Source organism: Macrosteles quadrilineatus, unplaced genomic scaffold (genome assembly GCF_028750875.1).
Source record: "Macrosteles quadrilineatus isolate MER2022 unplaced genomic scaffold, UCM_ALF_1.0 Scaffold_3__2_contigs__length_128488019, whole genome shotgun sequence".
In the NCBI taxonomy this organism is placed as follows: Eukaryota; Metazoa; Arthropoda; class Insecta; order Hemiptera; family Cicadellidae; genus Macrosteles; species Macrosteles quadrilineatus.
This window is the reverse complement of record NW_026542596.1, coordinates 99697460-99722592: the sequence shown is the minus strand read 5'-3', so window position 1 is coordinate 99722592 and position 25133 is coordinate 99697460. Positions and strand designations below refer to the sequence as shown.

At 35.9% G+C, this 25133-nt stretch overlaps 1 protein-coding gene across 1 annotated transcript in view; it reads right to left on the bottom strand.

The window, feature by feature from the left end:
• Positions 1–6822: 6822 nt before the first annotated feature.
• Positions 6823–25133, bottom strand: part of LOC128990077 (protein transport protein Sec31A-like) — a 36238-nt gene continuing 17927 nt past the window's right edge. Inside the window, exons 17-25 of the mRNA XM_054412309.1 lie at positions 23263–23406; positions 20164–20265; positions 18675–19095; positions 17863–18360; positions 17329–17420; positions 12514–12588; positions 11613–11870; positions 10769–10840; positions 6823–7103 (exon numbers count right to left, since the gene is read on the bottom strand). Of these exons, the coding sequence (XP_054268284.1) occupies positions 6915–7103; positions 10769–10840; positions 11613–11870; positions 12514–12588; positions 17329–17420; positions 17863–18360; positions 18675–19095; positions 20164–20265; positions 23263–23406 (1851 nt within the window). The 3' untranslated portion in view covers positions 6823–6914. The remainder of the gene's footprint in view (positions 7104–10768; positions 10841–11612; positions 11871–12513; positions 12589–17328; positions 17421–17862; positions 18361–18674; positions 19096–20163; positions 20266–23262; positions 23407–25133) is intronic.

Sequence of the window (25133 nt, the reverse complement as noted above, 5' to 3'; positions counted from 1 at the left end):
ATCCATTAGTGATATTTTCAGGAAAGATTTTACTAAAATAAAATCTCACTATATACATTTTAATGTATACTTTTCTAACGTCTAAGCCATAATCATTTATGTCTATAAACACGCTCTAACACCTTGTTTAGGCGATTTAAGTATACGTTGATGGCATTTATGATGAACTTATTGGTATAACAGTTACATTATGTTGGTCTTTTAATCCAAAGGTTAGGCAAAGCTATGGTTGTCAACACCAACCCAGAGTGTGGTCAAAATAGTACGAATCGTCAAAACAATCCAGCCAAGCAATTTCTGCTTCACTCTGAGACCAGTTAAAAGTGAAGCTGTTTAATCACGATAGTGCAAGAAGTATTTGGAAAAGTTAGCGTGACTTCTTTGTGTGGTCAAAATAGTGTGAATATTTCAAGCAATCTAGTTTTCTATTTTATTCCTTGTTTGTTGGGGGTAGCGGATTTTTATCTCCCTGGAATTTTACCCCCTGGGCAAACGTGACGTCACAAACCAGGGGGTAAAATTCCGGCCGCGAACTTTTGAGTTTCGCGACATCAGCTCGATGGATTAAACGCGGAATTAAACATATATTTTCACGGTTGTGAATTTAATCAGAACACATCAAACTATAAAAACCTAGAGTGTACGGCCCGGATTTTTACCCCCGGAATTTTACCCCCCGGATTTTTACCCCTGGAATTTTACCCCCGGATTTTTACCCCGGAATTTTACCCCCCCGAATTTTACCACCTGGCCAGATATATAAATTAGTGAGAATGATTAACTATCTTCATTCTTCTTTAATTTAATAGTAAACATTTTATAATTATTAAGTATCCTATCTTAATTTATTTGTAACATAAACTAATCGAAAAGGTTTTTGATTTTAATTTTGAGATTCGATTATCAGGATTCGATCTTTGAAGCCAATTGTTGATTAATATGACGTATAAACAAACATCAGAATGGTAATGGATTCGAAGATTTCTTTAACGATTTATTATACAACCGTGGTAAAGCAATGTTTTTCGTTTGTATTGTAATAATAACAAAATATGCCTTATTGTTTCTTTACGAGGACATTTTCTCCCAATTATCATTTAACTGAGCTACTCAGTTTATTTTACATACTTATTAACCAACAGTTGGCCCCAAACGCAAATCCCGAACATCAAAATTAAACAGCGAATTCTGTTAACTTAGTTGAGATTACAAAATAAATAAATAAAGATAGGCTACTAAATAATGAAATGTTTACAACTAATTAAAAACAGAAATAAGAAAATCAATAATTCGATTTATAAAATCTGCCAGGGGGTAAAATTCCGGGGGGTAAAAGTCCGGGGGTAAAATTCCGGGGGTAAAAATCCGGCCCGTACAGCTTCAGTTGTCTAAACGCTAGTTATATGGACAGGGGGTAAAATTCCGGTTTTTATCGCTAATCTAATTAATCACGCTCTGGCTATTTTCATTAGACTTCCAAATCCGCGGGGGTAAAATTCCGGCCGCGAACAAACTTTTGGCCACTCAGGTTACTACGTCATAGTGACGTCAGCTTTGCCCAGGGGGTGAAATTCCGGGGGATAAAATTCCGGCGACCCGTTTGTTGCATAGTTCTTGACAGTTCGAGGCTAGAGTCAGATGACCTTAATTACTAAGGAATAAGCTGGTTTTAACAACAAAGCGTTTGCACTATTCATCTTCAACCAAAACCCCACACCCTGATGTATTCATCGAATCTATCTTGAACTATCTTGAAACCATGATTTGCGTGCCACAAGTTGGCCACAACCTCTGGTATCGTAATCGCACTTCTAAGTGAAGCCACTACAAATGCAATACACGTTAATCTTACAGTAGCCAGATTTCTATCATCAAGTTTCTAATAGCCTCGTAGTGCAAGGGCCCAAAAAGAAGACTCTCTTGTTCTAATGCATAATTCAAAAAATCGTCTGCTCCCAGAGTAGGTTCAAAACCAGTAGCAGGCAGACGCAATCTTCTTAATGACCCCAATTTGGGCTCCAGGCCCCTGGTAGGCTTTTTGTTCTGACTGGAGTGTAAATGGTCAGGAAGGCATCAGTCGGGTTTTATTTTTGTGTCATTTGAGGTTTTTAAGCGAGCGGGAACTTTATCGCGACATCAGACGAAGATATGACGCTGTTGGTAGCAGTTGAAGACGGTTAGTTCCTTTGAAGTCCGTTGCTAGGGTAGTGTTGGTTTTTATTGAGTAGTAGTAAATCAGTCCGTTAGAGCATGGATAACTCAAGCAACCACAACACCAGTGTTGGAGAATTCAAATTATATCTTTGACTATATCTATATATTCTATATACTCAATATAATAAGAGGTTTCTCTGTCGGCCTTTTCCAGACGTCCTAATTAACCGATTTTCACTAGAGATGTCGTATGATCAGCGCACCTACAAATGGCAACGTAAAAGGTGGGCCCCAAATATTTCCAGAATTCACTTTCAAAGATCCAGTGTTGCTGACTAACTTTCTTTATGATTGTACAAATAAGAATTGAAATCAAGAATTGAATCATAAGAATTAAATCATAAGAATTGTAATCAACAGCTGATCATTCAGTTGAATGTTTCATCACGGTCAGATTTCATTTGTAAACAAGAGAGAGGCGAGACATTTTATGTAAATTGATTTTAAATAGGCTATTTTTTAGCGAACTTCCCATATAGGGAATAAGCTATTACCGTAGTACTCATGGTAAGACCTGGACGCGTGACCGATTTTTTTTTCGTTTTGAGGTCCTTAAAGGCCAAAAACACCATCCGTTCAAATTCATATATATATATATATATGTGTCCGTCAGCACGATAACTCGAACAAAAATGATCCGATTTTGACGAAATTTTGTAAAAACGTGTAAACCTACGTTTATTCGAACGAGTTCGCGATCCAGCATGATCGGACCATGGAACGGGTGTTTACGGGGGGTTTTATGGGGTAAAAATAGGTTTTTCCCATTTTTGACCCAAAAAAAACAAAAAAATTTAGCAATTTATTTCCAAACCATTTTGTAGAGCTTAAAAAAACAAATAATTTAGTATATTGAAGCGTTGTTATGCGCCTAATGGTTACGGAGAAAATTCAAAAAAATTGTAAATTTAAAATTCCCATGTTATTCTTATGGAGAATAAGTAAACTGTTGTAGTTTGCTTGTTTATGAACATATTTTGATCGAATTTGGAAAATGTTTTTATTTCTTACTAACTATTAACATTTTACAAAAAAAAAAAACAGTTTTACCCTCCCTGATGCAGCACACCTAAGTACTTGTTAAACTAATTCTATTTAAATCGGGAATAAATGTTATATTTTTAAGTAGACATTTCAGTGTAAATCCAATCAGTCAAATGGAAATTCGCTTAGTCTGCAGGTTTGCTGCGGCGGGGGTATTTGATAATTATTGCAGCCTGATTGAAGTAGGTAAATCACTCTTGGTGTGGATCTAGATCTTTGAAAAGTAAAAGGGTTCTTGCAATTTTACATTGGAATTAAGATTTGAAACCTACTAAAAGTCGCAATTAGTAAAAAAGCTAGCATAAAAAAAGAAAAAAAAGAATAATTTGCAGTAGCCCACACTTCAGAGGCATTACACTGGCTACAGCTTGAAATGAAATGAAAATACTTCTTTATTGAGGTGAACTTAGGACCTCATGATCCTTCCTTTTTCTACCATGTTCTCTCAAAGTCAGTTATTTGTTAAAAAAAATCATACCAAGCACATTTTTTAAGTATTTGACAATATTATATAGTTTTTTAATATACTCGAGTTTACGTAAAACATGAAACAAGCAATACAAATGTATCTCAGTATCTCAAGACATCGAAACGATATATTTTTGCCTAAGTAAATTTAAAGTTGGAGTTCCTGAATGTTTCTGATGGAGTAAGTTTCAAATGATAGATTTTACTAAGTTAATCGTGTAATCATCGATGGTCTGTTCATCAGATATTTCACCAAGTTATTCATTACATTTTAAATCTTTAGGGTGCTAAAATTAAGAGCTACAAACCTACGGGATTAAAATCCTCAATGATAAGGAGTACTTTTCAACCATCGACTAAAAAACTAACTGTTAGTTTTATACATCGATGGTTTCAACTCGTCCGGGTAATTAAAAGTGCCAATTAATTTAAATATAACTAGGATAATGATGTAAGTGGTATTCCGATGTAAGTTTGGATACCCTTTAAATAAAATGGTAAAGCCTTTTAAAAGGAATAAGTTTCAAAAGTGTGTTTTGAAGATAAAAATAGTTGACTACATACTGAAACGGTGCAAAACGTGAAAAACCGACCACTTCGCTGTATGCACTTTATTATTGAATGAGCATAAAACAGCTTCATTTTAAAACTGATATGGGTCATTTTCTGGTAGCATATGAAAATAAAACTCTCAGCTGCTAAAAAATAGTGTTGCTTTCAGAAACCAAATCCTTTCTTTGTCTCTAGTTTGACTGTTGCACGACAACACATTGATCAGCTGATGTAAATGTAGTTCCAGAGTTGGTCGCTAGTCAGCAGCACATCACAAACACAGAGCATTCCTTTGTTCTCTCTCCTGCATACAATCATTGACTACAGTATTACCAATATTACCATTGACTAGCTATTACAGTAATGTATAATGTTTAAACATGTTTGAAACTATAAATTTTATAATATACGACTAACACAACTGTTACTCACAGAATGGGTCAAAGATGAGACCAAGTGCTGATGTGTGACTATCTTTATTCCATACTACGAATGTAATAAAAAATACCCCCGCAGCAAACCTACCGACTAAGCGAATTTCCATTTTCTTGAATTTATTTTCAATTAAATGTATTTAATTACATTAGGTTTTATGAGTACCTAGGCTTGCTGCTACAGGGAGGGTAAAAAGTCAGTTTTTTAGTAAAATATTATTAACTTAGATAAATGGGTTTGATAACATAGATATAGTTTATACAGGCCAACTATCAGTTGGTAAACACAATGTTTTACCATGAGTGGTACTAGTTCTATTTCATGTAAAAAAATAAGCTGTCCCTAAATAAAATACAAAGATAAACAGTATCTGTTAATTATTAAGTCTCTTATTGCTGACAATGAATATTCCCATACATTAACTAGTTGTAAAATAAAAAGCTTGTTTTTATGAGTTTCTTGTCACGTTTAACATTACATTCTATTAAATGGGGTTTCTCTATTTTTTTTAAGCTTTAAGATTTTTGCTTTACTCTACCAACGAAGGAAAGTCGTCAGTTTATCAGAAACAAATAGTAAACAATAAAACGTCCTCTAGTATATGCTCTGGTATAGCTAGACCCTATAGGCTGATCCTGTTAGGACGATAATTAAAATACCAGTTAATTAAAATATATACCTCTGTCTGTGGCAATGATCGCAGCTTCGCATATATGTGGCGATCGGTAGCGAACGTGTTATACTAAAAAATAAATTCTGGGCTAATTTGCTGAGTACAGTAAAAGACGGCCAGTGGAGCTGAGACAGCCAGCTGATGTTGTGACAATTTCATGATGTTTACATCTAAGTGATATAGCCAATACGACTGGCCAATCAAGCAAATAGGCTTAACCCTTCCAGGGCTAAATTAAATGAAGGGCTGAAGCTTAATTATTTTTTGCCAAAAATTAAAAACTAAAGTGGTTGTGTTTTGTATTTATTTCACTTGAAATAATTCATGGATCATAAAAAGATTTTCCATAGGGCTGAACTAATTTTTGTACAAAAGTTATGAAGAAAATAAAATTTGATTTGACGTATATATCCATCTTTGGCCCACAAAAAACATAAGGTGGACGGATATATCCGTCAACTTAGACTATTCTTTCCCTTGTTTTATTTTTTATCTATACAAATGTATCTATCATTCTGAAGTAAATCTAAACCATTTAGTTCCGCTCCCATGTCCTCAATCCCATTACCCGCCAAGATTTCTACTACGTAAAGACTGTTCTTCAGGTTCATCATATCCATCACATTCCATACTACTATTTTCACTGCCAAGTATAAAACCCCTCTCAGACATACTTTTATTAAGCATCTCAATAACATCTTCAAATTTCAGATTGTTTGCATTAGTAACTTTATCTCAATAACATAAAAATATATTACTTATTATATAACATACAGCAATATTTACTTACGCACACTCTAAGGTGCAAAATAGCCGAAACAGCTGCGGCAATTATTATTGCCAACCACAAAAACAAAATAACCCATTTTTAATGCAGTGTTATGTTTATTACCATATTATAAACATTGTATATCAAATTGTTTTTGGACGGATATATCCGTCATTATCCTAGAAAAGAAATTTCTCGGGACGGATATATCCGTTTTCAGCCCAGAAAAATTGACGGATATATCCGTTTTCAGCCCAGAAAAATTGACGAAAATATCCGTCCATAGCCCTGGAAGGGTTAAGATTTTTTTCAAATCACAATTTCACAAGTACAGTATAACCTTTAACCTAAATCATCTGAATCCATCATCCAATTATCTGGATCCACTGAAGGAGAAAAACAATGAAATTAACCAAAAAATGTAGTTATTGTAGTTTTTTTTGCAGTTTGCAGTAAATCCATAACGCATTGTGTGCCAATTGTGTTCAACATACAGCCGTCTATTATAATGTCAAATCAATCTATGGACGATGGTTCATCTGCATACCACCACTGACTTATGAAAGGTAATGCTTTTTTCTTTAAAACAATCTAACAGGATTTTAATCATTTGTATGGGGTCTGTTCCCAATTGATCTGGATTATTAAAGTTTTACCATACACTAGATCAATATGACAAAATCAATAAAATATCTTTATTAATTTACAAATGATTACATAATGCTATACAATACAACAATAATAAGAATGATGATAATACTATTGTAGATACACTCCGAGCTGCAAGGCCGACTGTATGAGCACCTTAAGACCAGGCATGAACGAGGAGATCTGTGAGAAGTCAGGCCCGGAGACTAGTTGTGTGTGGAGATGTAGAGCTCCGGTATAGTCTCCGTTCTGGACCATCTGTACCAGCTGGTGGAGGCTGCCCACCGTCGTACTGGACATCTGAACAAGCAAACTCATTAATATCTTCATTGAAAAGAAGAGGAGGTTTTGCTAGATTGTCTAAGTGTTTATTTCTGGTGCACGCTAAAATTACTAAATTAACCAGTCTAATAGTTTCACAAAGGTAGATCAACAACCCAGCTAACATATAGGTCTGATATTTTAAAATCCATCAGGCTCGTAAGCCTATCAAAAATTTTGAGGAGCAAAATGCAGAAAATAATACTAAACCAGCATTAATTTTGCACAAATTTGAAGGAAAACAGGAGTCACAAAATAAAATTCGACCAACAACTACTTCAATAGTTTGAATTTCTTTTACTTTTCCAGCTAGAATAATTTGCACACTGTCACCCTTGTGAGTTTATTATTTAATTATCAAACAAAATAATTGATGATGTCAAAGTGTTGTATTAAGTTGTATTGATGGGTTATTGCTTCGAGGAACTCGGATGATAATACCTCATGAACTACGAGCGGAAATGCTTGAGAGGCTTCACAGTGGACACTTGGGAATCACAAAAACAAGGAAACGTGCTTTGGAAACCATGTGGTGGCCTGGAATTTCTCAAGAAATAGAAAGAAAAAGCAAATCGTGTCCAGTGTGTATTCAGAACTCAACTAATCACAGTGAACCATTGATTCCAGAACTTATGTTTGGAGGGAAAATAAGAGACAATCTTCCATCTACTTTGGTTGGAAATCCTGTGGAAAATAAAGACTTTTTTGAGAGTGAGAATAAGTACCAGTCGAAGTATAAGATGCAATTTGATAAACGACATGGAACGAGGGGTTTAAGTGAATTAGAAGAGGGAAGCATGGTATGGATCACAGATCTACGTAGACATGGTAAAGTAGTCAGGAAATTGAACGAACCACGTTCCTACCTTGTGGACATTGACAAGAAAACCATTCGACGAAACCAGACGTTCTTAGTTCCTGCACCATACTACGAAGAAGATTGCATTCTTTCAAACTGTTCATCTACGGTCCTTAATTGTCCATCTAACTCACGTGATCGTCCAGACGCTGGCACAGTTACCCATTACGGAAGGTCCATCAAGATACCGAGGCGGTACCGAGCTTCATGAAGATGTAGACATCTTGAGGCGGGATGTTGTATTAAGTATGTTCTTTTAGTCATATGATTTATTTGTGTTTAAATATCTTTTGTTGACAGATGATTTTTGTAAACATGTTTTGGTAAACATTAGTTTAGTTGGAAATTAGGGGTCTGCGGGTCCCCGATTTTTTCGGGTCGGGTCGGGCCAGCGGAAGGCCCGAGAGACCGGGTCGGGTCAGAGATTTTTTCGGGCCAAGATCGGGTCGGGCCAAAAAAAAAAATATTATTTTCAAAGTTATAATAAGTAATTTTCAAAGAAACACTCTTATATATATTATTACAGAGGAATTAAAACGTTAAAATTATAATTAAATATTAAGTTTGCTCACGTTTAAGAACAAAGACACAACAGAGCAAATGCCGTACTGTCACTAGCCAGAGCCAGTCGTCTACTGACAAAACAAAAGCCGTGACGCAACAGTGCAAAGAAAATGAAGTCAAAAGAAAGACTATTTATCCAGAGGTACCAGTTTAATTATTTATTGTTTATTCCATACCTAGTTTAAAATATATTTTAGTATTTTATTTACATAATAAATTATAAACAAAAGAAATATCTGATATAGTGTACAGATCTGTATCTTGTTCTTTTATTTTCCTGTGTCCTTTTTGTCATTCAGTAACAAAACAAAACAACACTTCTGATCGTCTGGTTCGGCATTGTATGGTCACCATTTAATTTTTTTTAAGTATCAAGTATCAGCAAGTCTACAAAGAGGTTAGGCCTAAATATTTTATAATTTTATGAAAGTTTTTATCAGTAAAATTATGTTTTTCTTAAGTTAGATTGAGTTTCAAAAAAGATATTTCTAAGATCTAATACAATATTTACAAGACACAAACTACCATGAATTAATTTCTTTGGAAATTATCTGTAACAGTTTTATATTTTTGAATAAAGAAAATATATCTTTTTGTCTCTACTTCCTTGTTTCGTTACTTGCATTTTGTCAGCAATTGGAACAATCGGGTGGTGTAATAGGGGTGGGGGAGGGGGAGGGTCTATGACCTTGAGTGTCCCCGGGCCTGGCTCTGGTTGTGTAAGAGGGGCGGGGAGGGGAGGGGGAGGGTCTGTAATCTTGAGTGTCCCCGGGCCCGGCTGTGAGAGTGATTCATGGTTTTTTGTTTACATTCTACTACCCTTCCCCCTTCCTTCCGAGAAAAAGACCCTACAGTTTCAAAAACATCGACTTACAGTATAAAAACATTGAGTTGTGTTGCTAATTAGGACACTATAATGTCTCTGCTGTCTGCTTATGTTGCCAAATTAGCATTTAACTTTCTTTTATCTTGATTTAATATAATTTTCTATATATTAAGAGTTCCTTTTCAGGTACCTAATAATTGTGATATTGTTTGACGAGTTTATGGATTTTTAATTCTTTTCATTTATTAGCTAAAATCAGTTGTTTTAGGATTTTAATCTCTTGCAATACCGTAGGTCTATAACTGTGTATGACATGATATATGCAATTTTTACAGTCTTTACTATAACTAACTATACCATAAACAATGTATGTGTGTTATTTACTGTTTTAGAGTTTTTAAAGTGAATTAGTTTACACACAATCTTTTCTTCAATGAGTTCTCCACTTGTCATGTTGCTTAGTCTATTACTATTTTAGGCCCTGTAAAAAATAATTCCTATGTAAAGCTGTAGGCCTAGTAATGCCAATAATAAATAATTCTTTATTTATGATGATGTAACTAATAATGCTATTGTAAGTGTGAGGTTTTTATACTTAGGAGGTTAGGAGGCAGGGAATGAATGATTCATATTGCATGGTGGAAACATAGAATTTTTATTTTCTTCTTGCTTGCAGTCTTTAAGCCAGTCCACAGGCCCTAAACTTGAGATAAGGTTAATTGATTTGTTTATGATCCTTTTATATTAAGTTCCATTACAAACTTGTTGTAATATAGCTGTTTAGATATTTCAACAGTTATGAAAATGGGAAAGAATGGCTTGATAAAAAAAATTATTTTCTTCTTTCTTGCAGTTGAGGCAACTCCTAAGCTGTAAATAAGTTATGAACATGAAATAATATACATAAATACAACCGTTTTTCATATGTTATTTTTAAGTAATATTATAAACACAGATAGGAGTTAAAAAAAGAAAAAAAATCTGGTAATTAATAATTTTTGGCCCGACCCGATTTTGGCCCGAAACCCGAGGACCAAAATTATTGGCCCGACCCGACCCGACCCGAACCAAAAAAGTCTGACCCGCAGACCCCTATTGGAAATAGAGTTTGTTGAAACAAGATGTGTGTTTAATATTTTTGTATTAGAAATAGAACACAAAGCATCATCTTTGGACACCTAATGAGAAATAAAATCTTAAATCTTGTGTACTACATGTGCCACAATAATTTTGAAAATACATTTTACGACATAAATGAGCATAATGACATTCAAGCTGGCACTAAAGAAATGTGGTAAAAAAGTTTACCAATCATAAGTTGTGGAAAGTGTATATTACAAATGTTCAGACCCTACAAATAAGTAAAGTAAAATGAAACTTACTGATTAGGCTTACCTTATTTTCCCGTAGTGCATCGTAAAGCACTTCCAATTTTCTTGCGACATCCTCAAGTTTCCTTTTAAGTTGCTAAAAAAATAATTTCTTTTAACAACGCTGCAGTTAACAATGCTTTCACATTTCAAACATTAATTAAAATGCTTTTAAATCTTTTAGCCAGTCAATACATTATGTTTCAATAAAAATCTATCTCCTAATATCTCCTTCAAATATTTGTAAAAGTTAAAAAACTGTAATATATAAAATAGTTAATTAGGCTATTAGCTGGCTCAAAAATCCCCCAAAAAATAAAGAAGACCTCTTTCAAAAAAGAAAAACATGTATGAGGTCTTAGTATTTTAAATTTATGAGAGAACCTCCTTCAAAACAAACTGTTGAATAAGTAGGGATATATTTGACGTTTAAGTACAATTACAAAATACACGACTGTTGGGTAATCATTCCCTTGTCATAGGTTTAGTTAGTTTAAGAATTTAAAAAAATAATAATTAGAGCCACTGACAAAGTCTGCTAATGTAAAATAATATTTTCTTTTTTTGCACTAATTTTTAATCATACAATACTTACTGTAACTTCTATACATACGTTAAATGAGAGGATTAAATAATTTTTTTTTGTAGAATGGAGTGGGATCTCAAGAGATGGAAGTTGGCAGATGTCTTCAGCGATCTGAATTCATGTGTATATTAGTGGTACTTTGCTCGTTTTGCAACAACAGCTGTTTTTATAAGACTCTTCGTAATCCCACATTTCAGTAACCAATCACCCCCAATGTCCTGAACATGCCAGATTAGCGAGCGTCTATTATACTGACTGTTCAAAGAGACAAAAAGTAACTCACCGGGTTGTTGGCGGCACACGTGCATCGGTTACGCAGCTCCTCGAACACTGTCTGCAAGTACATGTGCTCCTCAGGTAGTGGGGGTTTCGGCCGAGGGGGTTCAGCCACTTTGGCCACTGGAGCGGGTGGTTGAGCAGCCATTACGGGGGCAGGTGCGGGGGGATAGCCATACCCCTGCTGCTGTGGGACACCATCCATGCTTGGGGGCTGCATACCCATACTCTGCATACCCATACCCTGCATTGGTGGAGGTGGACCCTGGAGAAATTTATACTAATGATTTCCCATTATTTGACAACAGAAAAAATGTTTAAGAAACAACTTGATTTTGACTTGCGGGTCAAGATTCAGTATTTGGCCGACAGTTATAAAATTTTATTTTGAAACTTAATAAAGAGTGTTTTTAGTAAAATATTAATAGTACATACATAAAAAATAAATGTACCAAATTTAATCAAAAGATAAGTTATCTATAAACAAGCAAACTATAACAGTTGACCTCCATAAAAATAAAATGGGAATTTTAAATTTACAAGTTTGTGAATTTTCTCTGTAACCAATAATCCTACAAAAACACCTCAATAAACTAATTATTGGTTTTTTAAGTTATTCAAAATGTGTTAGAGATAAATTTAGAAATTTTATGTGTTGAGAGTCTAAAACGAGAAAACCCTATTTTCACCCTACAAAACCCTATTCCCATGGTCTGATCATACTGCTTCCTGAACTTGTTTGAATAAACGTGGGTACATTTGTACGAAATGTATTCTAAATTGGATGATTTTTATCCGAGGTATTGTGCTAAGGAACATCTATATACAAATCAGCGTCCCTTCTTAAGTGCTTCGAAAGTAGACAGCCGGCTGTGGTTTATTATTTACGATCAGTTTTGTAAGCCTACCTGTAACGGAACGTCCTGCGGAGCTGTCGCAAACAGGGGGTGAGTGATGGGCGGCGGCTGGTGTACCTCCTTGGGCTGAAACACCCGACAAACAAAAGTTTAAAGCTTTCTACATAACACTTCTAGCATTACGATCAAGGTTAACAAGTCAACATGACTTGTTCCAAATTGATACATCAGGTATATCAGGTACAGATGAAGGTATACTTCATCCTTTGAGCTCCAAAGACTGATTAGTCGGATATCAAGATTAAAATGACCAAACTTCCACTTACGTAAAAAGATCTATGCGAGTATATCTCAACAAAACCGGGTGATCTGGGAGTCAAGTTTCCAACAATTGGGCTTGGACTTGGGCTTAAGGAGTGTTGTTAGGGCGACAGACCATGAGGTCTAATCAATAGTCTCAGGCATAGCCTCCCTGACCAAGAGACGACACTGTATATTTTAAGTTTGACTCCTACCTTGGTCAGGTCTGGCGTTAGTGTGAAACTCATGAGGATTTCAACTGTCTGTGACAGAGGCCCACCTAAAATAAACAGTGGAAGGCTAAAATGAAAGTTGAAGTAATTAATTAATTAATTCCTTCAGTTTCACCACAATTAGGTATTTTCCTTCTTTTGATTATCACTGTATGTACCTGGCTCCTAACGCTCCTTTCACACTATACGATTTCGCTCGTACGAGGGTTAATCGTACGGGCAGATGATCGCGGGTCTGTTGCTTTCACACTATACGATTTGTAATCGTACGATTAAAAAAATCTTAACCCCCACCCCACTAGAACAGAGTTCATTGACATTTCAGTGGAAAGTTTTAAGTAGTATGGATCGCGAGCAAATTATTGCTACTTTGATAATTTATCGGAGAAAAATAAATTTAATAATAGTCGTATTAATAAATTTGAGACGTGAGGAAGTGGGGATGTTTAAAACATTATTTCAAGACCTGAGAAATGACGAAGAAAAGTTTTTCAACTATTTTCGGATTTAAAGAGAATCGTTTAAAGCTTCAAGATCAATCACATTCATAATTTTAACTATATAGACAAAACTGTAATTAATAACAAAAACTAAATAATAAAATACAGTATGCACAGGTAGTTCAACTCAATAATTAAACAATTAAACAACTGTAAACGCAAAATATCTGAAAACCACGCAACAAACTGCACTTGGGGAGGGCTCCCGCACGACTACAATCGTGTAGTGTGAAAGGGGCCATATGGTCACATGGCCACTAGCAGTAGACACGATTTTTACTCGTGCGGGAGTCGGATACCAACCGTGTGCACCTACGGTCGCTACGCGGGTGAAAATCGTACACGGTTGGTAATCGTATAATGTGAAAGGGGCCATAAACTCCAATGCGTTACAACAAATACGATTAATAACCGCACGAGCGAAATCGTATAGTGTGAAAGGAGCATAAATTGTTTACAAAATCAAGTATGTAGTTACTGACAAGCTAATGTAAAGATATTAAAATAGGTATAGTTCAATACATGAATAATCATTGGAGCTCAAAGAGAAAAGTAAATGTACCTTAATCAGTTTTATTTCAACCACTTTTTACTTACAATAACGACAGTACTACAGTATTAGTATTACTATTAACTGTGCTTGATTACAACTGACCTCATTGAAGAAGATAATAGTTGTTTTATTATTTTGATCTGGATAATTAATTAGACACCTTATCAGTAATTATAGTGTTATACATTTCACCAAGTAATACTGTAACTGAATGACATTTTTTTTGTACGTAATATATGTAATAGATTGGCTACTACAGATTGAAGTTGAACGAGTTAGTAAGAACAGAACAGCAACAAATAAATCGTCAAAGTTTTCATTCAGCACACTACAAAGCAAATTAATATGTTAATAAATGGGTTGGATAGAAATTTAGCTTTTAAACATTAGGTTTAAAAAGTAGATTGCATGAGCATGGCATGATACAAAACCTCTAATAAATTAAAAATAACCGAACAAATGTATAAATGGTACAGTGGATTCCCTCTAAATCAGATTAGCATGCTTTGGACTTCAGATGGCAAGGGCTACCACCATAATAGGACTCACACATTTGGACCACTTTGTTCTGGTTTGGACTTGTTTTAATATTAGACATAACTCGGTCCCGAAGTCTGGACAATGGGGAGTCTACCTAACTTCATAGTGAACTTACAAGACAAGCCATTTTTCAATAGTTTGTAGGGTTTTATCATGTAATTAATGACTGCATTGCCTTTTAAAACTGTAATCTTCCATAAACCAAAAAGGTGCAACATAAGTGCTTCAAATGAAACACTCAAATTTTGATATTATTTCACACACAATATACTCTGAAAACACCAAAAACGTCAATGTAACGAGGCTGTGATAATGTGTCGTTTTAATCTGCTATAACATATCAAATTTTCACTGAAATTCTTAAGCAAATAAATACCTACAGACAGAAGTGAATATGTATCTAAAGATTAAGGAAAGGTTCCAACATATTATGTCAAATTGTGTCCAAATACTGTGATCTAGTTGAATGTTTTAAAAATAAAACCTAACAGAGTTTGTCGATGATGGTTTGGATTACCCTGAAGATTTTTGTGAGTTTAGTACATTACTCCATTCTCAAGTGTAAATAGAAACATCAAAGAGATATGTCATCTGGCTAATGTAGGATTATCTGTCCAAAGAGTTTAAAGTAGAACAAATAAAACTTGTGAAAAAGATGAAAAAAGCATCAAACAAATCAAAACTGGTCAGTACAAGTATTAGGAGTTAGGACGCATGCAGTGACAGTGACACAATAATGAGTCTCAAATGTATACAATTATCTGGTGGCATAGTCAACTTTTGTCATGAATCATCTTCTGCCACTGTACCTATATATTTGTGGCCGTAGAAAGAAATGTGAAACTATGATAGTGTACTAAAAAAAAAACACAGATCACTGAGCAGATCAGTTAATCAATAATACATTTAAATTCAGTGATACATATATTTCTTCATGAAAACAAAGTGGGGAAGGTTGTGTGTGAGTGTGGTGGTTGCATGCAGCCACGCAATACCTTGGAGTGACTCAACATCTTTCCCCAGCGTCGGGTGCCGGCGTGTTCGGCAGACATGCCCGACACCGCCTGCTGCACCACACAATATTTTCTCAACTTACTTAATTCATAAATTGTTTATACGAGGGTTAGGTCCCCCATCAAGCTCCTGTCGCAGCAAAGCGAGGTAGATCAAATCTGAGACCACTGTCATGTTCTTTACTTCTTCCACTTCATCTAGCTAGTTCCCTCTCTTGCCGGACGATTAGTCTTAATCTTAGAAAGTATTCTAAGACGTAAACAAAAATATTAACACTCCCGCCAAGTATAAGTCCTATCATAATCATATCAAATTTGTTTTAAGGGGTGGAGGGAGTTTGGAGGTGTTCTTAGACATCTGCAAGATGTTGTCCATGGCAGAGATCGACTGTGGTTGTTTATCGGTTTTGTTTGAAGCAGAGAGCAAATTCATGTGGACTTGGCATTCTGATTACCATGTGACTGAACTAAAGGTATCTTTTAACTAATAGAGGATGTTTCAATAAGAATATTAAGGACTACAGCCAGCCCTAAAACTCTGAAAAACCTCGATCAGCAAGCAAAGTTTCCCCCATTACAATTACCATCTCGATGGAATCTGATGATTACCTGATGCTGGTCACATTGTGCAAAAGTGTACAGCCTTCTGCAAGCTCCCTAATCCACTATTGCACATTTTCTACGTCATAACACTTTTCTGCATACCGTACACAATATACATCTGTCGACTGGGAACAGTAACCCACCAAGATTAACCCCCTTCCAAGAGAAACCTAATCATAGAACGCGATTCAGCTTTTAAATTAAACACTTTTAAGTGAGTTGTTGTTAATTAATAAAGATTGTTTGTGGGCTTCACTCACCATTATTTTTGTCTAGTGATATCCAAAACTCGTCATAAAAACCCACACACCCATCCTACGCAATCGTCCATGGAACCAAAGTCCGATTTTTCGTGGGACTCAAAAACGTCCAGCTTCCTCAGGATAGGAAAAAACTATTTTTATGCACCACATGGGTCGAACTCCTAGTCATGACTGAGTCGGAAGCAGACTTTTTTCGAGTTCCGCAAAATGTCAGACTTTGATTCCATGGATGATTTGCGTGTGATGTATATAGTGTATGTGTGTTTATGACTAGTCCTGGATATCACTAGAAAAAAATTAAGGTGAGTAAAACCCACAAATCATAGTTGGCGGGAGCGTCAATTTTCTTTTACAAAATTTTAAATACTATATGACAAGACTAATCGTCCCATAGGGGCGGGAACCGGCTAGAATAATAGCGTATAAAGTAAGGAAGTGGGTTGTGTTGCTAGCCTAGTGGTTAGCGTCTTGGACTTCGGTGCGGGAGGGACGGGTTCGATCCCCGGCACATCCACTAAACATTTAATCTCTCGTAACTTCTCTTGTGAAATGCCACTGGCGTAAAAAAAAACAAAAAAAAACACGAAGTTGGTCTCGAATTTGATCTAGCTTGACTACGACAGGAGCTCAATGGAGACATTGATCCACGAACAACCCTTGAATTATTAAGGAAATCCCCACAGCATATCCACAGAAATTTTAGGGGTTTGACCTGTACTTTCGCTTAAGAGCGTTAGTAGTAAATGCCACTGGCACAAACAATAAAAATTACAGAGGTATTTTGTACAGTTAAGATACATTTTTGTCTTGGGACCTACAAATCAGCTCTAACCTAGACAACTAGTGACAGCAGATGTATACCTGAGCTCTCTTGGAGGCGGTCAGAGTAGGAGGGTCATTCCAGCCAGGGGCAGCAGAAGTCTGAGGAACAAACTGCTGCGGCAACTTTGGCTCTGAAACATAACCAACATTTATAACTAGAATTTTACATTACGTAGGGTATGTGTAATACTATATTATTTGTATGTGGGTATTTTCTCCCATTATGCGTGCACAAACTGCAGAGGGTAAATTTTAATAGCATTTTATTCAGGATAGATAGGAGAGAATCACAATTTTATTTACTCCTAATATCCATATTACAAGGCTATAGTTCGGCCGCTTAGAAAGCGACCTCCTCTAGCATTGGTTTAGCATTAGCGCGCAGGTCGTTTTCTAAGCGGCCGAACTATAGTACTTACTTAGGTTGGCTAATCAATGGATATTCAATGAAGAAAACAAAATTTTAAGTTTTGTTATTGTAGGCCAATTTCACATACATATCCAATGCTGGAATATTTTAAGGAAAAGTATCAACTTTTTGTTATCTGCTTATATTATAACTAGAGCTCTAACCTGGATGATTGAACATTGGTGGTGGAGCTCCCGGTGGGTTGAACATGTCAGAACTCTGACTATTGTAGGATTGAGAGTTAAAGGGCTGAGAGGGGGGAGGATTAAAAGGTTGTGAGGCTTGAGGATTGTATGGTTGGGACGAAGGTGGGTTGAATAGTTGAGGGTTGGGCTGGTTGAATGATTGAGTAGGTGGAGGGTTAAACGGTTGAGAAGGTGGTGCGTTGAATGATTGAGAAGGCGGAGGGTTAAACGGTTGAGAAGGTGGTGCATTGAATGATTGAGAAGGCGGAGGATTGAATGGTTGAGAGTTGGGCGGATTAAACGATTGAGATGAAGTTTGGTTGAAGGACTGTGATGGTGGAGGGTTGAAGATCTGAGAAGGTGGTGGGTTGAAAGGTTGAGACGGTTGACTGTACGGGTTGCTGTTGAATGTTGCTGTCCGACCGTAGCCTGCGCCTGCACCTGCTACTGAGGGGTCCACAACGTACTTGCGCCCTCCTGCAATACAATCAACACAGCTGATGTAAGTAGGGACACAAGTGACTGCATTTTTAGGATTTATTTTTGATAGCCGGCTAACCTGTAAAGGAGTTTTCCAAGTAAAATCTTATTGGCTGAAAATGCTGTCAGTGACATTAAAATATATATCTATATATAAAATATGTCATTTGTTATATTGACCCTAGTACTTATCATATCAATTTGTGAGCTAATATTGAACTATGCTATTTTACGATAATTTTATGATTTCATACACTGCAAAGCTGATGATTAAGAAACTTTACCTTTCTCAATCTTAAATAAAACCTTACCTGCTAAAGATGGGCTGGGACTACTCCTATGAGAGAACGTGGATGGAGGTACAGCGTTGGCGGGGGGTGGTTCAGAGTTGAAGTGGACAGGAGTACGAGACGTCGGCGGAGGCTGGAAGGGTTTCTGTGTCGACGGAGGGGCGAAGGCAGAGGAGGTGGAGAAATTAGCAGGAGGAGCTTGAGGCTGGGTGGGGAACATGGAGGATGGTGTGTAGTTAGCAGAAGAGGAAGGCACAGTGTTCTGTATCAGAGGGTTGCTGATGGAGGGCTTTCGAGGAGGAGTGATGGAGGGGATGGAAGATGACCGAGTCTGCTGGTTGGCTGGAGGGAAACAGGACGACGGCTGGTTGAAAGGCGTTGGCTGCTTTGTTTGATTCATTTGTTTCCCGTAGCTATTAGCATACCCTGATGGTGCCGTGTTCTGAAACCACAAATTAAAATTATAAACAAATAAAAATAAAGAATAACAAAAGTAAACATTTAGTTTTTGAGTAAAGAGCACTTGGCTTAAGAATAAATTAAAAAAGAAGAAATGGAAACACAATTAACTTATCCATGAAAAGAGTTTTAGGCAGTCGACACCACATAAAAAATTTTACAGTAGAGAGTGGGTTATAAAAAAATAGGAACTGGAAGTGATCGGACATCTGATTCTTTATAATCGGTCACTGACAGTATAAATGAGATACATATATTAACTTTGCTTGGTAACAATTAAATATAATTATTTTTGTACGCAATTCTTAACTAGTTTTGGTTGTCAAATGCGATTGTAGCGACACGTCAGCATATCTTGCAGTCCCAGCAACGACTGTAATCGTCTCTAATGATCAAGGCAACATCCGTGAGTATATCTTGTGGTCTCAGTTACGCAAGAGATCGGCGTTTTGGTTAACCAATGTTTCAGATAACCGGACTTTGAATAATCTCCCTATACTGTACAGGAAAACATAATTCTAATGAAGGTTACTTGTAGCAGTTAAATAATAAATTATATTGTGAACGTTTCGTGTGCTGTTAAGTGCCTGTAACTTTTTTCTTAGAAAAGTTAGTTGTGTATTCAAATAAATAAACCCAAAAGAGATAAATTCAGCACACCAATGCCAATAATCTTTAGGTTATCAATAATTGATTATCCTTTTTAACAAATGGTCCATGTTAAATGTTAAAAATATGAATCTTTGGGCTGGCCCCTCACAAAACCATTTACAAAATGCCAATGGCCTGTGCCATTATTTGCTCAATGTAAAATATCCTCATTGTATATTCATATTAGTTCATATAAGTTTCATATAAGTTTTACTTTTATGTAAAACTTTATATGAATATACCGAAAGCATTTTTTACTTAGAGCAGATAACTTTTTGTACATGTATAAGAAAAAATTGGAAATGAGGTACCCAACAGCAAGATGTCAATGTAATTTGTTTTAAATATTAATAAAACTTGTAGAAAATGTCCTACTTCAAACAGGTATGTTAGGCCTTACTTGATAGTAGGAATTCTGCTGGGTTCGCTGTGTTGTCGGGACTGGGTACGGCTTCTGTCCACTTGCTACATACAAACGTTCTCTTAGTTCCTCAATTTCCTCCTGTAAAAAACATTATATTGCAATTAAACACAATACTTAATATTGTAATATAATAAACAATGACATACTAAAGAGTAACATGACTCTAGAACAACTTGCTATAAAAACATACATAACAAATAAATAAATAAAATTGAAATAGGAAATACAAAAAGGCTTACCAATAAAAAAACTACTAAACTTATAAACAAGAGAAATAGTAATGATTTTAAAACAATTTATTGTAGAGTAAAAGTCTTATTTGTCAGCCACCTAGATAAGCTAGTTTTCTAGCAATTCATGTCTAAGTTAAGGAAATTAACGATCAATTTGTTGTTTTATCTACTGATTTTTGTGACTTTTTAAAACATTTTCAAATTCTAGCTGAACAAGCATTTAAGTTCAATAGAATCCCCTTGTGTGCATTTTCTTGAGAGAAACAATTTAAATAAATGAGGAAAACAAAAGTTATTAAAAAGGAAGTCTAAACTGTACAATGAAACTTGTAATATCCCTTATAAAAAAGTAATTTCTGTCCATATATGTTTTTATAAAGCCATATATGGTTTTTGATGACCATATATGGAAGCATATATCGCCAGATGTGGTTGCATCCATATATGGTGGTGTCTGTATATGGCCATATATGTAGCCTATATGGAATGATTGGCCATATATGGCCATACATGTTTTCTATATATGAAATTATTGTCTATATATGGCCATACATGTTTTCTATATATGAAATTATTGCTCATATATGGCCATAAATATATTCCATATATGGAATTATTGTTTATATATGGCCATGACTCCCAGGTATGGAATTCAATTACTCATATATGGAATAATAATTTTCCATTTATGCTCATGTATAAATGAGTTTTTGACAATAACTGGAATGATTATAAGGAATTGTTGCCACATTTGGATTATGTAACACTGGACTCCCAAACACTTCTTATAATATTATAAATCTTAAAGTTTGTGAGTTTTTGTATTTTCTTGTTGCTCTCGCAATCACAAACTACTGAACTGATTGAGTTGAAATGTGGTACAGTAGGGGGGGGGGGGGGGGGGGCAGATAATATAGTCATTTCTCCTTTAAAGTAATTAGTAGTAAAGTAATCAAGATTTGAACCCAGATGACAAAATCCTGTGCATACATATATTGTACAATTTTACTATAACACAACAAAATCTTAAAACTGACGTATAATTTTAAAATTGTAAGTGTAGTAGGTAGGCCTAAATAAGGAGAATATTATATTAATAATAAATTAATTGTACCTTTACTATCAAACAACCGCAAATATCAATGTCACGTAGTTAGGCTATATTAATAATAACATTCTTCAAATTACATAAAATGTCAAAGAAAATCTTGTTTACGAGACCAAATACAGCTTCTCTTATTCGTAATGGGTTTCCGTAAGCCAACTTATATGAAGCGGTTGTGGTGTAGTGGCTAAAAGGGGCGGACTCTCACGCTCGAGTCCCGGGTTCGATCCCCAGTCCGATGCTTGAGAACTTTGTTTTGAAATTTTTGAGTTTAACATTTTTATTATAGTTTTAATGCATAGTTTATACCATCTATTATATTATTAACACATTCGATGCGGCGGGTCCACCGGTGGACCCCCAGGTCTCAGCTGAGGAGCGGGGGGTCCACGGGTGGGGGAGCGCGCCATGTCATGTTTATTGTTTCAATGTGAGCGCAGCCATTGTCGGAGAACGTTGTAATCTTTACCAGCCTGTAGCTTATAATGCGAGCTTTATTCTGGTGTAGGTTGGTACAAAAATTACCCGTAAAATCCCGTCTGGCAATGCTTTTGTCCCGTTTTCGGGGATTTTCTCAGTTCGAGCCGTATTACAAAGACTCTGGTTATTGATCCAGGCAGTGCTGCTACCTTTGGGTGTTTCAGTGAACTACGTCCACTTTCGGAGTAACGCAGAACAATCACCACTGCTCTTTTGTGATTCGTCTTACTGAGATATTTCAATACCAATAGCGATCGCTGATTCAGTTAGCGTGTCGGGGCTCCGCCCGGGACTCGCCGCCATTGGCGAGCGCCTGTTTAAAGGTTTCAGCAGCGAATGTGTTAAAGTGATACAATCAAATTTTATGTAAACGGTTAAGGTCATTTACCAAATAAAAATATAGGCATATGGCACATCAAAATGAAGCTTAGAGTGTGTAGATTTGCTGAAAAGTATTGATATGGACAAATTTCCTAAGGGCTCTGCCCCACAGGCTGATTTCCAAAGGGCTACGCCTGGCATGCTTCCAATGTTTAAATGATTTAATTTAATTTAGTTAATGAAACAGCTGGTCAGTACAATGAACTGGCGTTTGTTTATTTACTTGAATAAGATGTTTGTGACGCTTTATGTAGATTGAGGAGGGTTATGTTTGGTTTAAAAGTGAGGTTAAATATAAGTTTTGTAAAGTATTGCTCAAAGTTTCATGTTTTAATTTATATAGTAAGCTACATGTGAAGAGGCTTGACTTAAATTGAAGAATTATGTAAATTATGAATTATGGTAAAACATGTAATTCATGAAGCATCAATATGAAGCAATTGATGCTATTGCTACACTAAGGTATGTTGTCATATTCTTATGGATCTATTAACATCAAAAGTAGGGGTTTGAAAGTAAGTAGGTTTACGCTTCTAAATCAGTTTATGTTTTCAAACTAAATCATAGAGTTGCTGTATTTTAAAACACACACCAGCACTACTTTAATAGCTCTCTAGGTCACATTTTCTTCCCGTTCCAAAGCACGGGTATAGCAGCTTGTTTAATGTTAAAATATGTTTAATTGTTTTTTTTATTAATTTATATATTTTTTATTAAAAAATGTCCATATATAGGGGGGATTCCATATATGATCATATCTGGTTATATTTGGTCCAAAACCAAATATAACCAGATAAAAAAAAATGTATATGGCCATATCTAAACTTTTTCATAAGGGATAATGCATGATATGCTTCTTAAGAGATACTACCCCACCTCTTGTGAAGTGCTGAGGTAAGCCAGCGCAGTGTTAAACTCTCCCTGAGCGGCCAGTAGCTGGGCGTATCTGTCAACCAGGTGAGCAGTGCCACTGTCTTGTATGTTACCTCTCTTGGCCACCAACACCATCTCTACCAGTTCCTGTATACAAGTTACACATTAGGTTGGTCAAGGTATGATAACACCTAACACCTACACTGTCTTCACGTTACCTCTCTTGGCCACCAAGATCATCTCTACCAGTTCCTGTATACAAGTTACACATTAGGTTGGTCAAGGTATGATAACAACTAACACCTACACTGTCTTGTATGTTACCTCTCTTGGCCACCAACACCAGCTCTACCAGTTCCTGTATACAAGTTACACATTAGGTTGGTCAAGGTATGATAACAACTAACACCTACACTGTCTTGTATGTTACCTCTCTTGGCCACCAACACCATCTCTACCAGTTCCTGTATACAAGTTACACATTAGGTTGGTCAAGGTATGATAGCACCTAACACCTACACTGTCTTGTATGTTACCTCTCTTGGCCACCAACACCAGCTCTACCAGTTCCTGTATACAAGTTACACACTAGGTTGGTCAAGGTATGATAACACCTAACACCTACACTGTCTTGTATGTTACCTCTCTTGGCCACCAACACCATCTCTACCAGTTCCTGTATACAACTTACACATTAGGTTGGTCAAGGTATGATAACACCTAACACCTACACTGTCTTGTATGTTACTTCTCTTGGCCACCAACACCATCTCTACCAGTTCCTGTATACAAGTTACACATTAGGTTGGTCAAGGTATGAGAACAACTAACACCTATCAAACAAAAGTGAGATCAGCTTTGAACCAAGCAGAGCTTTTATTTTTTGGGGATTGCAGAAAGCGTCTGGGAAGATACGTATTCACCACGAATTGACAATTACACCGTGATGGAGGGTGATATTCACGGTCTTTTGGGGGACGATGATGATATTGTTGAGACTAAGGAAGACGTTCAAAATTTTGCCGTGACCTCTGAAGATGTTCACGATTTCACCAGGATATTGGGCGATCATGTACAATATTGCATAACCCAATTTTTGTATTACGGTTTCTAAAGCAACCTGATTTTAGCACGAGACCCAATAGGCCAAAATTTTGACCCGACATGACTCGACCCGACCCTAAGTAAAAAAGTCTAACCTGCTTGCTTATGTTTAACATTAAGTGCAATAAGGATGAAAATAGATACAACTGTAATACGGAAATAAATCCATGTTAAACAACTCTACATCAGCAATTTTGATGACGTTAACTTTTTTTGCCGTAAATAATTATGGAATATGAGATAACTTCAAGACACGCTGTTGGTAGCTGGCAAAAATAAATGTGTTAGGTTTGGAATTTGCTGTTATAACCCTCACTACCCCCAACCTCTCTTATATGTTTGAACTTTCAAGGACCAAACATTAAACAGTTCAGCATAAAAATACCCAGGGGCTTAGAAAATGTATTACCGGTTTGCTATGAAATGTTTACATTTAGTTAGGCCAATTGAAAATTTTTGTTTTTGGAGACATCAAGACATCTCAGAAAGTATAACTAACTTATGCAGAGATTTTTAAGAGATGGGGAATACCTAGAGAAGTATGCTAAGTGTAGTGTATGTAATATTCTTAAACAGTACCTATACGTACAAAGAAAGTTCTCCTACTCTTTTTTCTCTAGATATTGGATCTACTAAGGTGGGCTCTGACGCAAAATTATAGGTGAGTATTGAGTTATGTCTTGTCCAGTAAGAAGTTTTAGTGTGGAAGCGTACATTTAAATTTAGTTGAGTAAAGTTTAGAGGTTATAATTTATTTACAATCACAACAA